Source organism: Girardinichthys multiradiatus, chromosome 12, assembly GCF_021462225.1.
Source record: "Girardinichthys multiradiatus isolate DD_20200921_A chromosome 12, DD_fGirMul_XY1, whole genome shotgun sequence".
Taxonomy (NCBI): Eukaryota; Metazoa; Chordata; class Actinopteri; order Cyprinodontiformes; family Goodeidae; genus Girardinichthys; species Girardinichthys multiradiatus.
In genome coordinates, this window is record NC_061805.1 from 19772334 (window position 1) to 19783557 (window position 11224).

Here is an 11224-nt window from a genome sequence, read left to right on the forward strand (position 1 = left end):
GGCAGAAGCGCCTGACCTGGGCTACAGAGAAGCAGCACTGGACTGTTGTTCAGTGGTCCAAAGTACGTTTTTCGGATGAAAGCAAATTCTGCATGTCATTCGGAAATCAAGGTGCCAGAGTCTGGAGGAAGACTGGGGAGAAGGAAATGTCAAAATGCCAGAAGTCCAGTGTCAAGTACCCACAGTCAGTGATGGTCTGGGGTGCCGTGTCAGCTGCTGGTGTTGGTCCACTGTGTTTTATCAAGGGCAGGGTCAATGCAGCTAGCTATCAGTAGATTTTGGAGCACTTCATGCTTCCATCTGCTGAAAAGCTTTATGGAGATGAAGATTTCATTTTTCAGCACGACCTGGCACCTGCTCACAGTGCCAAAACCACTGGTAAATGGTTTACTGACCATGGTATCACTGTGCTCAATTGGCCTGCCAACTCTCCTGACCTGAACCCCATAGAGAATCTGTGGGATATTGTGAAGAGAACGTTGAGAGACTCAAGACCCAACACTCTGGATGAGCTAAAGGCCGCTATCGAAGCATCCTGGGCCTCCATAAGACCTCAGCAGTGCCACAGGCTGATTGCCTCCATGCCACGCCGCATTGAAGCAGTCATTTCTGCCAAAGGATTCCCGACCAAGTATTGAGTGCATAACTGTACATGATTATTTGAAGGTTGACGTTTTTTGTATTAAAAACACTTTTCTTTTATTGGTCGGATGAAATATGCTAATTTTGTGAGATAGGAATTTTGGGTTTTCATGAGCTGTATGCCAAAATCATCCGTATTAAGACAATAAAAGACCTGAAATGTTTCAGTTAGTGTGCAATGAATCTAAAATATATGAATGTTAAATTTTCATCATGACATTATGGAAAATAATTAACTTTATCACAATATGCTAATATTTTGAGAAGGACCTGTATATAGATTCAAAGTGATGTTCCTGAGTGTGGTTTATTGGGTGGTCATTATTTAATATTATTGCATGACTCACATTAATAAAGCTATATTGCAAAGTCTGTACATTTTAAGATCCCTTTTATTTAAGGGGTATTCTAATTCGATTTTAAATAATTAAGACTATAGTTTTCTTTGACCTAGTTATGGTAGCAGAGTGATAAAGAGACAATACAATATGGAGTTTTGTGAATATTGTTGCTCATTAAGCATTGAGCAGTTTAAAGGATGTCTGAACTTCTTTTTACAGAAGAGTCCTTAAACCAATGTTCTACACTGATGAGCTTTTCTTCTGATTTTTAATCTTTGTTGCATTTGCTCAAGCTGCATGTTTTACTTTTCCATCAGCTGTGGAAAAAAGACAGGCTGTGAGTTGTCCCTCATGAGGAGATCCCTCTGTCATGATGGGGGCAGGAACTGAAGCCGGAAAGGTTTCTCTCAGATAATCTTTCCTCCAATAGCGACAGCTGGATAACTGCCTGATGTTCTCAGGCAGAACCCATCTGGATCTAACAGTCTCAAAACCAGTACCTCTCCCGGTTTTGTTCAGGATGGACAGGGTGCTGCTGATGTTTCGGGGATCAATGTGTGAGACATCAGAAGGTGTGGGTTTCCAGTCAGCCATAGCCATGAATAAATCTGACATCTGAGAAAAGACGTTCAAGATAGGAACCTAGTTTTACAATAAACTGGAACAGCAAGTGTGTTTCAAGCTACAGGACATTGCAAACCCTTCTTGTAGTTTAGTTCCACATTTTCCTACTTGAAAGTGTTTTTAATAAATACTTCTTCAGGCTCTCTGAAGGTCTTTCAAATGTTTTCTTTGGACCTTGTTTGCTTTTTCACCTGTTTATTGGTCCAAGAATTTAAGCATTCTTAAAAGATTACTGAAACTTGCAGCACAACTTTTGTAGATGCTCAGCTTTTAAAAACTAAATTAGGAAGATACTTTTTAATTACCTTAATCCCATAAAACTCTGTGCTTTCAGGATCGCCATCCTTGTTTTGATTGTCCATGACACCCAAAACAATTTTAAAATCTAAATTATGTTAGGCTCTCCTTCATCAATTTAAAACATGTCAGCTTACTTAGTGAAGAAAACTGGACAGTACAGATTCCGTAAGTCAAAGTTTAAATGATCATAGCAACACGTGTTTTTTGTTGTTCTTTCGCATAGAAAGCACACCTGACTCAGGTATCCTTCCGGTCCTTTCAACCCCCAGCTAGTTGTAGAAGATGGTCGCTAATATTGAGACTAGCTCTGCTAAAGGTTTGTTCCTATTAAAAGAGTGGGTTCTCTCCACTTTCGCCACATGCTTGTTCAGGATGATCAGCTGGTGCTGCTCAACTCAGTGGCTTCCTTAGAGAAAGGTTTTAATGTTCAACAGAATCTGAGTTTATTGCATTGCTGGGTTGAATTTCTATGTAACTGGGCCTGAATTTGACTACATAACAGGAATAGATTAGACTAACCTGAACCTAATTTGGCCAAAACTGGACTCGATATTTTTGGATATGAATCAAACCTGTTCATCTTGTACATATGATTTGGAAAAAGATAACAAAATTGAACTGTACTAAATTAAAAGTGAACATGCCAACCTATAAGTCATAAAAGCAAACTGTAGATAAAACAGAACAAGGAGCTGAATTTTGCCTTTTATTATTTTTATGTACAGACATATTGCACAGGTTAATGATTTCTAAGAGCACACAGTCAACATAAACAATCTTGCCTCTGATCAGGCTAAAACAAACTATCAGAAACCTTGTGTACTCTTACATGAGGGATACATGTTTTGTGCATTTGTTTTTGTGCGTGTTTCTTGTTCAAGGAATTTACATGTTTCTTTTCTATTTACACACCGATAAATATATATTTAGCAATGTTACAAACTGATAAAACAGCTTCAAGACACTTGAGCTCATCCAGTTATTCCACAGATTACACTGGAGAACAGGACACTGCCTTAGAGTGCTCATGTTGGTTTGTCCTGTCTGGACATCAGTGGAAATGGGATTCTTACTACTATCATACATCCTAATAGGTTTAATGACCAAAACCTCTCCGGCTCTCTGATTTAATTAACACCTCCTTGCACTATTTTTCTCCTGCAGTTATCTTAGATTTGACTGAAAATATAATGTGTAAAAACACTAAAAACGTCTTGCTTCTGGATCCTAATGTTTTCTCAAACACAGAACTGAGAATGCAGAGAAAGGTTTTCAACACAAGAGGAACTTCAACCTAAAATTATTTCTGGCTTTGACTACAAATCCTGCTGAAATCTTCTAGGGAACACTAAAATACATAGCTAGATTGATCTGGTACGAATGTGTGAATGGTTTGCAGGAAAAGAAGCGGCAGGAAATGAGGGGTGTCCACATCTCAAAGATTTCCTCACACCAAACATCCTCGTCAGCAGTCTATGTCTTTAGAGAAAGTCGGGGTTTCCGAGCCAGTGAGAGGAACGGGGAGGGATGGCGGCTCGATGACGCTCAGATGTTGAAGCTTTCTCCGCAGCCACAAGTGCCCTTGATGTTAGGGTTGTTGAAGATAAATTCACTGGACAGCTTTGACTCCACAAAGTCCATCTCAGTTCCCAGAAGGGTGAGCTGAGCCTTCTTCTCTATAAACACTCTTACACCTGAAAGAAAACATAATAAACCACTCAGATTTCAACTACAAGAGTCTGCAGCTTTCAATCGTGCACTTTGATCAGGGGGGTTAAGAGCACGACCCATGTAGGGAGGTCTGAATCCTTGACGCAGGCTGTCGCAGGTTCGAGTCCCGGCCCATTAACGTTTACCGCACGTTTACCTTCCCCCCTCTCTCTCTCCACACTTTTTCCTCTTTACTTACTTTTGTAAGATGTGAAAAATAAAGGCAGCTAATGCCTTAAAACAAACTTTTAAAGGTTTGATCATATTAGGCAGTAAATGCTTTCAAATCCTGCAACACCCTGCAAAAAAATACTAATTTTCTAGTTATAGTAGTTTAATATGGAATTTCTGTTTGTTTTATAGTTATGTCAATACTTTGTTTCTGTACACAATCTCTTTAACTTAAAGGCCAAAATGTTGGTGATTTTATTTATTCAGGGGAAAAAAAAGCTTATCCAACCCAACCTGGCCCCTCTTGTGAACTCAAACATCCACCACATTTTTAGTCGAGTTCAATTTCATCCGACATACCAAGGCCTGATTAAAGCCAGAGCTGTAGAATCAAGAAATCACTTTAATAGAACCTGTATGACTACATGAAGTAGGCTAAAAGATCTCAAAAAGAAACGGATCAAGCCTTGAGTGGCCCAGTCAAAGCACGGACGTAAATCCAATTGAGATGCTGCGGCATGACCTTAAACATGCAGTTCATGCTCCAATGTGACGGAACTAAAACGACTTTGCACAGAGTGGGGCGAAGTTCATTCACAGCGACGTGAATGACTCATTGTCAGTTTTCAGTTTGATGCCAGCTGTTTCCACCAAGGGGGGAACAGTTACAAAGAGCCAGGTTAGTTTAAATCGCTTTTTTTTTTTTTTTTTGCTTAAATCAATAAAAGAAAATTCAAAAGGTTGTGTGAGAATAAATTTGAATATTTTTTCACATCACTGCAAAATGTTGTATGTTGTCTTTTCCCTCTGTGTGCAACTGATCAACCAGAAAGGTATGATAAGTATGTGGTCATTATCATATTGATGGTTATATACATTTAATTGGTATTTGCAAAAGCCTTGTACTTGCAAACATTGTAATACTTTTAAAGTTTCTTTAAAACATTTCATAAAGTGCATATTAGTTGATTTAGATTATTTTGTCTATTTATGTATTTGCTTTATTAAAACATGCAAGGTAGGCGAAGGTATAATATCTGCAGCAACATGCTACATATTAGGACTCCACCGTATATCAATATTGCAATATCAGTATACACAATATGGATACTACACTTAAATATATGTTGACTGTTATATTCTAGGTCTGATAAATCCTGCATTAAAACTCATTGCAGGTGATACAACTGACACAGATGATAATGTTGTTAAAGGTCACAGAGTGTTTGAAGCTTCGTAAGGCTGGATCAGAACCAGGAGTGATATAAACAGGAAGCTTAACGATGAAGAAAAATGCTTACCATCTTGTAGGACTTCCTCATCCGATTTCTCTTTGTCCATTGTGTATTCCAGAGTGTAAGTCAGACCATTACAGCCGCGTGTTCTCACTCCCACCTTCAAACCAATCTGTTGATGAAGCAGCACAAACGTATCAACACACAAAAGAACAGGCATAAAAAACTAAAGGTCAAGACATTTTATCAAAGCAATCCTCAACTCAAAAAGTGTTGCTGCTCTTGTCTCTCTCATTTTGAACTAAAATCCATTACAGTCTGGTGAGTCACTGCAGTCTCCTTCCACAGGACATCTCTCAAGATTATTTTTCAAAGGATATCTACATACACTATAAACCGAAACCAGTTTATCAAACCCAACTCAACGGAGAACAGCAAAGATAAACTGTTTCTCTGTGAATCATTTTGTATACTTACGTATTCTGGTTTTTCCTGCAGCAGCAATCTGATTTTGCTCACAGCTGCGGGAGTCTATAGAAAACAAACACAGTGTCAATCAAAGTGTGAGCCACAGAGCTACAGTATGTGTTGGGTTCAGACAGAAAGCATCTGAGAGTCTACAGAACATCCAGAGAAACTAACAGCAATGGATACAAGACAAAGCTATGTAACAAGGTTTTCTTCTGCTACTTTGATACCTTTCATTTGACTAAAACGACATAATAACTTGTGTGAAATTCCAGCCACCACCTGCAGCATAACAAAATAACCTGCGTGGTCACATGTGGAAGGGATTTGGGACTCTGAGTTAAAACACATGGGCCACAAGGTGTTAATCCCTTAAAGCATGACCACCAGTCTGTGCTGCTGTTATTAACAATACAGACTAGAGCTGTGCAGTTTACTGTATTGCAATCATCACCGCAATACCACTAAGTACAATGAAGGAAAGGATGGCTTGGATGCATTTATTGGTCGGCCGTTTGTTTCGGGTTCCTGCGGTCGCGCTCTGCGAACCAGAAATATGCTAGTTGCATTGACTCTAGACACTTAAAAAAAGATTCGAGTGACTGAGACATTATAGAGTGTGTGTCTATGTGTGTTGTTGTTGGGAGGGGGTGGGTGGGGGGGGGGGGGGGGGAGTGAAATGTGGTTTAGTCCCCACTGATACGGTCGAAGCAAAGTTCAGCAATAATGTCATATCCGTTTTCCTAATATCTTGCAGTCCTAATAGACAAACCTAACTGTGTCACAACCTGCAGTTGTTTCATAAGTCAGCACAGAGTTAGAGGGGGGTTTAGGTAAGCTTATGGGTAAACATCCTAGTTGGCCTTTTAAGAAAAAACCAAAACCTGTATATACACTGTCGCTAACCTCATTAAAGCTGTCTCAAAGATGTAACCCCCCACTGCTGTTGGCCGTGTCACCTCTCACGGTGTAGCATTTACTTAAGGAGACTTTATCTCCTGAGGCCACTGGACAAACACATTATCTGGCTGCAGCACTGTTAGCAGAGCCCCTCAGCTGATCTTCTCCATCAGCTTTTTAACCCACCCATTTCAAACGCATCAGGACCACGCTAACAGTTTACTTTTCGCTCCATTTCATTCATGATAACAAACTGTTTGCTTGGCCTTGCAAAAACACAAATTACGTCAATGCAAATAAACCATCAGAGCATTATATTACGTATAATATTAAGACTTAAACTCTTTAGATAAAACAAATGACAACCTTAGAACATTTGGGGTTAGGATCATACTTATTAGGAAGTAATAAGGAACTGTATGTATTGTCTGTATTGTATTAACAATACTTAAAAACTGCCAGCGTCTCTTTCTTTAAAATATGAAGCTTTTAATTTACCAGATGATCTGCATTCCTAAACTTTGGTCATGTGGAGCGGGTAATTACCCAAAGAATAAGTCCAAGAAGCTGAAATGAGCTGCCTCCACAAGGTTGGAGGGTGGACTCGCTGGGTGAGGAGCTCAAACGAAAAGCACAACCCTTCCACTTTAAAAACAGTCAGTAGTGGCGTTTCAACAATCCCCCTTTTTTGGAATCAACTAAATAGTCTGTATGATGCTGTTTTCAAGCACCTGTATAGCAATAATTAGCTCATCTGACACATCAGCACGTGGTCCTGTCGCCCACAATTTCGGTATAAATTAAAACACTGGAAATAATTTTCATCCGAATCACATAATTTATCTATAATCTTTATTTGGAAAAGAAGCTGAGGTACAATGTGTTTTTACTGCATGACAGAATGCTCTCTTTAGCTGCTTTTTATGTAGAAATTATAGTTAAGTAAATTTCGGTTTAAAAGGACTTTCAAATAAAGCTCCTACTGTACTAGCTGCTGCACATCATATAAAAAAAAAAAAAGGTAGCAACAAATAAAAACCTTACGCATTCACAAATAAAAAGAACAAGAAATAAAAATGAGAAAACAAAATCAAACCGAGCAGCATAGAAAATAAATGTAAAAAGCAAAACAACAATCTGGGGAAACTGTCAGGCTCAAGTTATTTTAACCAATTTTTGCCTGCAGGACCATTAAAGTAGCATTCATCAAAGAACATTTGCTCAATACCTAATTCTGAGATTCTTCTTCACAGCCTTTTACATGTTTTAATGCAAAATAGAGGACATAAATTACCTCCGAGTTGTATTTAAATACATAGATTCATGATTTTGGCATCATCTGTAAGGTGTCCTTTAAATGTAGCTTTAAAAAAAAAAAAAAAAAAAAAGATATACAACTCTTTTGGGAATTGTATTAACAAATCTATTGGAAAGAATGCTTTCCTAGGAATGTGTTTTCAACATGTCCAAATGGAAAAAAGCCTCAGATAGAACAGGATTAATTCGATTATATCAGACGGTCAGGATAGGAAATGCCTCAGACTTTCCCCCTGATGGGCTGCAGGGTGTAGCTGGGAATAGGGAAGTCTGGTGTCGTTGTTTGACCTGGTCTCAGATAAGCAGTAGAAGATAAATATGTGCAGTTTTGTTTCTACTTGCCAAAAATGTGTGACCCAGACCTTGCAGATCCTTTGAAATGAGTGGTTTTATTAAAACCAGGAAACATTTAAGGCATTCCTTTGAGAGAGGTTTTGTTGAATAGAGTGGTATGTCAATGCTTGCAATTCCTTTTGCTAGTTTACAAGACAAAATATAAACGAACAAAATTTATGAAACTCAGGGGAACCTTCGAAGTCAGCAAGTAATCATAGATTTCCATAAAATAGCTCTTATTTTTCTTTCAAATTACCGTGAGGGATGCACTAAATGTCCTTCATGTTTTTAGCTAAATGTATTATAACATTTAAAGGCATATCGCTGCCCTATATGTTGAAGTTATAGATAAATTAATATGATTTGAGGGCCTTTGGTTGGATCAAAGATGCGTATCACTGATCGGCTACTGAGTTAGCAACAATGTAAGCGGGATAGTTTTGGTGTCGAGTAAATGAAACTTTAAAACCAAAGGAACTAAACATGTATACATGTATCAGCTATGATTAAGCTGTTTGCCAACAAACTAAATCGTGACACTTCAGCAAAGGAACAGCAGGGACAGAGAGTCACCGATGGCTAGCTAACTTAGCCAACTTACACAACTGACACCATGACCGTTAGGGTCTAACATCACACTTTTCGAGAAACGCACTCAAACAAAAAATGTGTTTTTCTTTTAATTCTGCAAACTAAGTGTTCAACTCACCAGTGTTAAAGCGGTTCTTGTTGGTAAAATCTTTCTTTTATTGACCGCCCGGACTGTCGCTCGCACCAAGGAGGCAGACATGTTGATAACTGTTAAATATCATAACATTGATTTGCGCAAGCGTGTATACACAAATGGGAATGGCCTTATAGGAATGCCGGAACATGATTGGCTAAGACTTTGACAGGCTGGTGAATTAACCAATGATGAAAGAGGGAGCGGTCCAGAACGATGAGCGTCAGTTTCAGTTATGTAACCCGTTTTTAAAACATACCACATGTTCTGTAACATCCTATTTTCATTTTACTTGATTATCTGTTGTAACACTGTGTTGAAAACTATTTTTATTTAATCTCTCGTATTCATACAGTGTGTTCTGGTTGTTACCTTGACGACACACCCTGTTGAACGCCATTTGTTCCAGCTTGTTTTTGGATTTTGTGCCGAAAACATAAAGTTCGGAACAGTGTGTACCCGTCACAATATAATTATGTCCCAGCCCCGCCTCCGTCCTCACAACAAGGGCAACCTAAAGAAAGCGCGATAATTATTTGATATCTAGTTTTAAACTTTTTAAACAATTAACCTACATATTAATTCTACACCACAATCTATACTTGTCCCAACTGAGTGACTGTTAGGAATAACCTTTATTAATATGCTCATAGCTGTTTTTCCCTTTTATACTATAGTGAAATAAATATAAGTTCTAATGTTTCCCTTTTGTTACAATAGGATAAGAAGCTCATAGACATACAGTACAAGGATAAATGGCCCAAGGATTGTCATACATGACCTGAAGCTGGGGCACTGGGGTTGATAGTGGAGCAGCTGGTATAACTGGTTGGATTAGAAAGCTACAGCACACTTAGATTAAGTATGGACACCCGCTACTACACAACCTAACAGATAGACACCACAATGGTGACACATACTGGTCCTTCTCAAAATATTAGCATATTGTGATAAAGTTCATTATTTTCCATAATGTCATGATGAACATTTAACATTCATATATTTTAGATTCATTGCACACTAACTGAAATATTTCAGGTCTTTTATTGTCTTAATATGGATGATTTTGGCATACAGCTCATGAAAACCCCAAATTCCTATCTCACAAAATTAGCATATCATTAAATGGGTCTCTAAACGAGCTATGAACCTAATCATCAGAATCAACAAGTTAACTCTAAACACCTGCAAAAGATTCCTGAGGCCTTTAAAACTCCCAGCCTGGTTCATCACTCAAAACCCCAATCATGGGTAAGACTGCCGACCTGACTGCTGTCCAGAAGGCCACTATTGACACCCTCAAGCAAGAGGGTAAGACACAGAAAGAAATTTCTGAACGAATAGGCTGTTCCCAGAGTGCTGTATCAAGGCACCTCAGTGGGAAGTCTGTGGGAAGGAAAAAGTGTGGCAGAAAACGCTGCACAACGAGAAGAGGTGACCGGACCCTGAGGAAGATTGTGGAGAAGGGCCGATTCCAGACCTTGGGGGACCTGCGGAAGCAGTGGACTGAGTCTGGAGTAGAAACATCCAGAGCCACCGTGCACAGGTGTGTGCAGGAAATGGGCTACAGGTGCCGCATTCCCCAGACCTGGGCTACAGAGAAGCAGCACTGGACTGTTGCTCAGTGGTCCAAAGTACTTTTTTCAGATGAAAGCAAATTCTGCATGTCATTCAGAAATCAAGGTGCCAGAGTCTGGAGGAAGACTGGGGAGAAGGAAATGCCAAAATGCCAGAAGTCCAGTGTCAAGTATACACAGTCAGTGATGGTCCGCGGTGCCGTGTCAGCTGCTGGTGTTGGTCCACTGTGTTTTATCAAGGGCAGGGTCAATGCAGCTAGCTATCAGGAGATTTTGGAGCACTTCATGCTTCCATCTGCTGAAAAGCTTTATGGAGATGAAGATTTCATTTTTCAGCACGACCTGGCACCTGCTCACAGTGCCAAAACCACTGGTAAATGGTTTACTGACCATGGTATCACTGTGCTCAATTGGCCTGCCAACTCTCCTGACCTGAACCCCATAGAGAATCTGTGGGATATTGTGAAGAGAACGTTGAGAGACTCAAGACCCAACACTCTGGATGAGCTAAAGGCCGCTATCGAAGCATCCTGGGCCTCCATAAGACCTCAGCAGTGCCACAGGCTGATTGCCTCCATGCCACGCCGCATTGAAGCAGTCATTTCTGCCAAAGGATTCCCGACCAAGTATTGAGTGCATAACTGTACATGATTATTTGAAGGTTGACGTTTTTTGTATTAAAAACACTTTTCTTTTATTGGTTGGATGAAATATGCTAATTTTGTGAGATAGGAATTTTGGGTTTTCATGAGCTGTATGCCAAAATCATCCGTATTAAGACAATAAAAGACCTGAAATATTTCAGTTAGTGTGCAATGAATCTAAAATATATGAATGTTAAATTTTCATCATTACATTATGGAAAATATTGAACTTTAT

At 39.3% G+C, this 11224-nt stretch overlaps 1 protein-coding gene across 1 annotated transcript; it reads right to left on the bottom strand.

Annotated features, from left to right (window-relative positions):
- Positions 1–2600: 2600 nt before the first annotated feature.
- isca1 (iron-sulfur cluster assembly 1) lies at positions 2601–8892 on the bottom strand. Its single transcript, XM_047380483.1, has 4 exons — positions 8754–8892; positions 5501–5554; positions 5090–5195; positions 2601–3601 (listed from the first exon to the last, which is right to left on the bottom strand). The coding sequence occupies exons 1-4, from the start codon at positions 8832–8834 to the stop codon at positions 3453–3455; spliced, it is 390 nt and encodes a 129-aa protein (XP_047236439.1). The 5' UTR covers positions 8835–8892; the 3' UTR covers positions 2601–3452.
- Between the last annotated feature and the right edge of the window lie 2332 nt (positions 8893–11224).

Excerpts from the sequence above, each read along its gene's own strand:
- isca1 (XM_047380483.1), bottom strand. The coding sequence starts at position 8,834 with ATGTCTGCCTCCTTGGTGCGAGCGACAGTCCGGGCGGTCAATAAAAGA. Across the intron at positions 5,196-5,500 it reads TGCAGGAAAAACCAGAATAC|ATTGGTTTGAAGGTGGGAGT; the intron begins GTAAGTATACAA and ends CTTCATCAACAG. Across the intron at positions 3,602-5,089 it reads TGAGGAAGTCCTACAAGATG|GTGTAAGAGTGTTTATAGAG; the intron begins GTAAGCATTTTT and ends GTTTTCTTTCAG.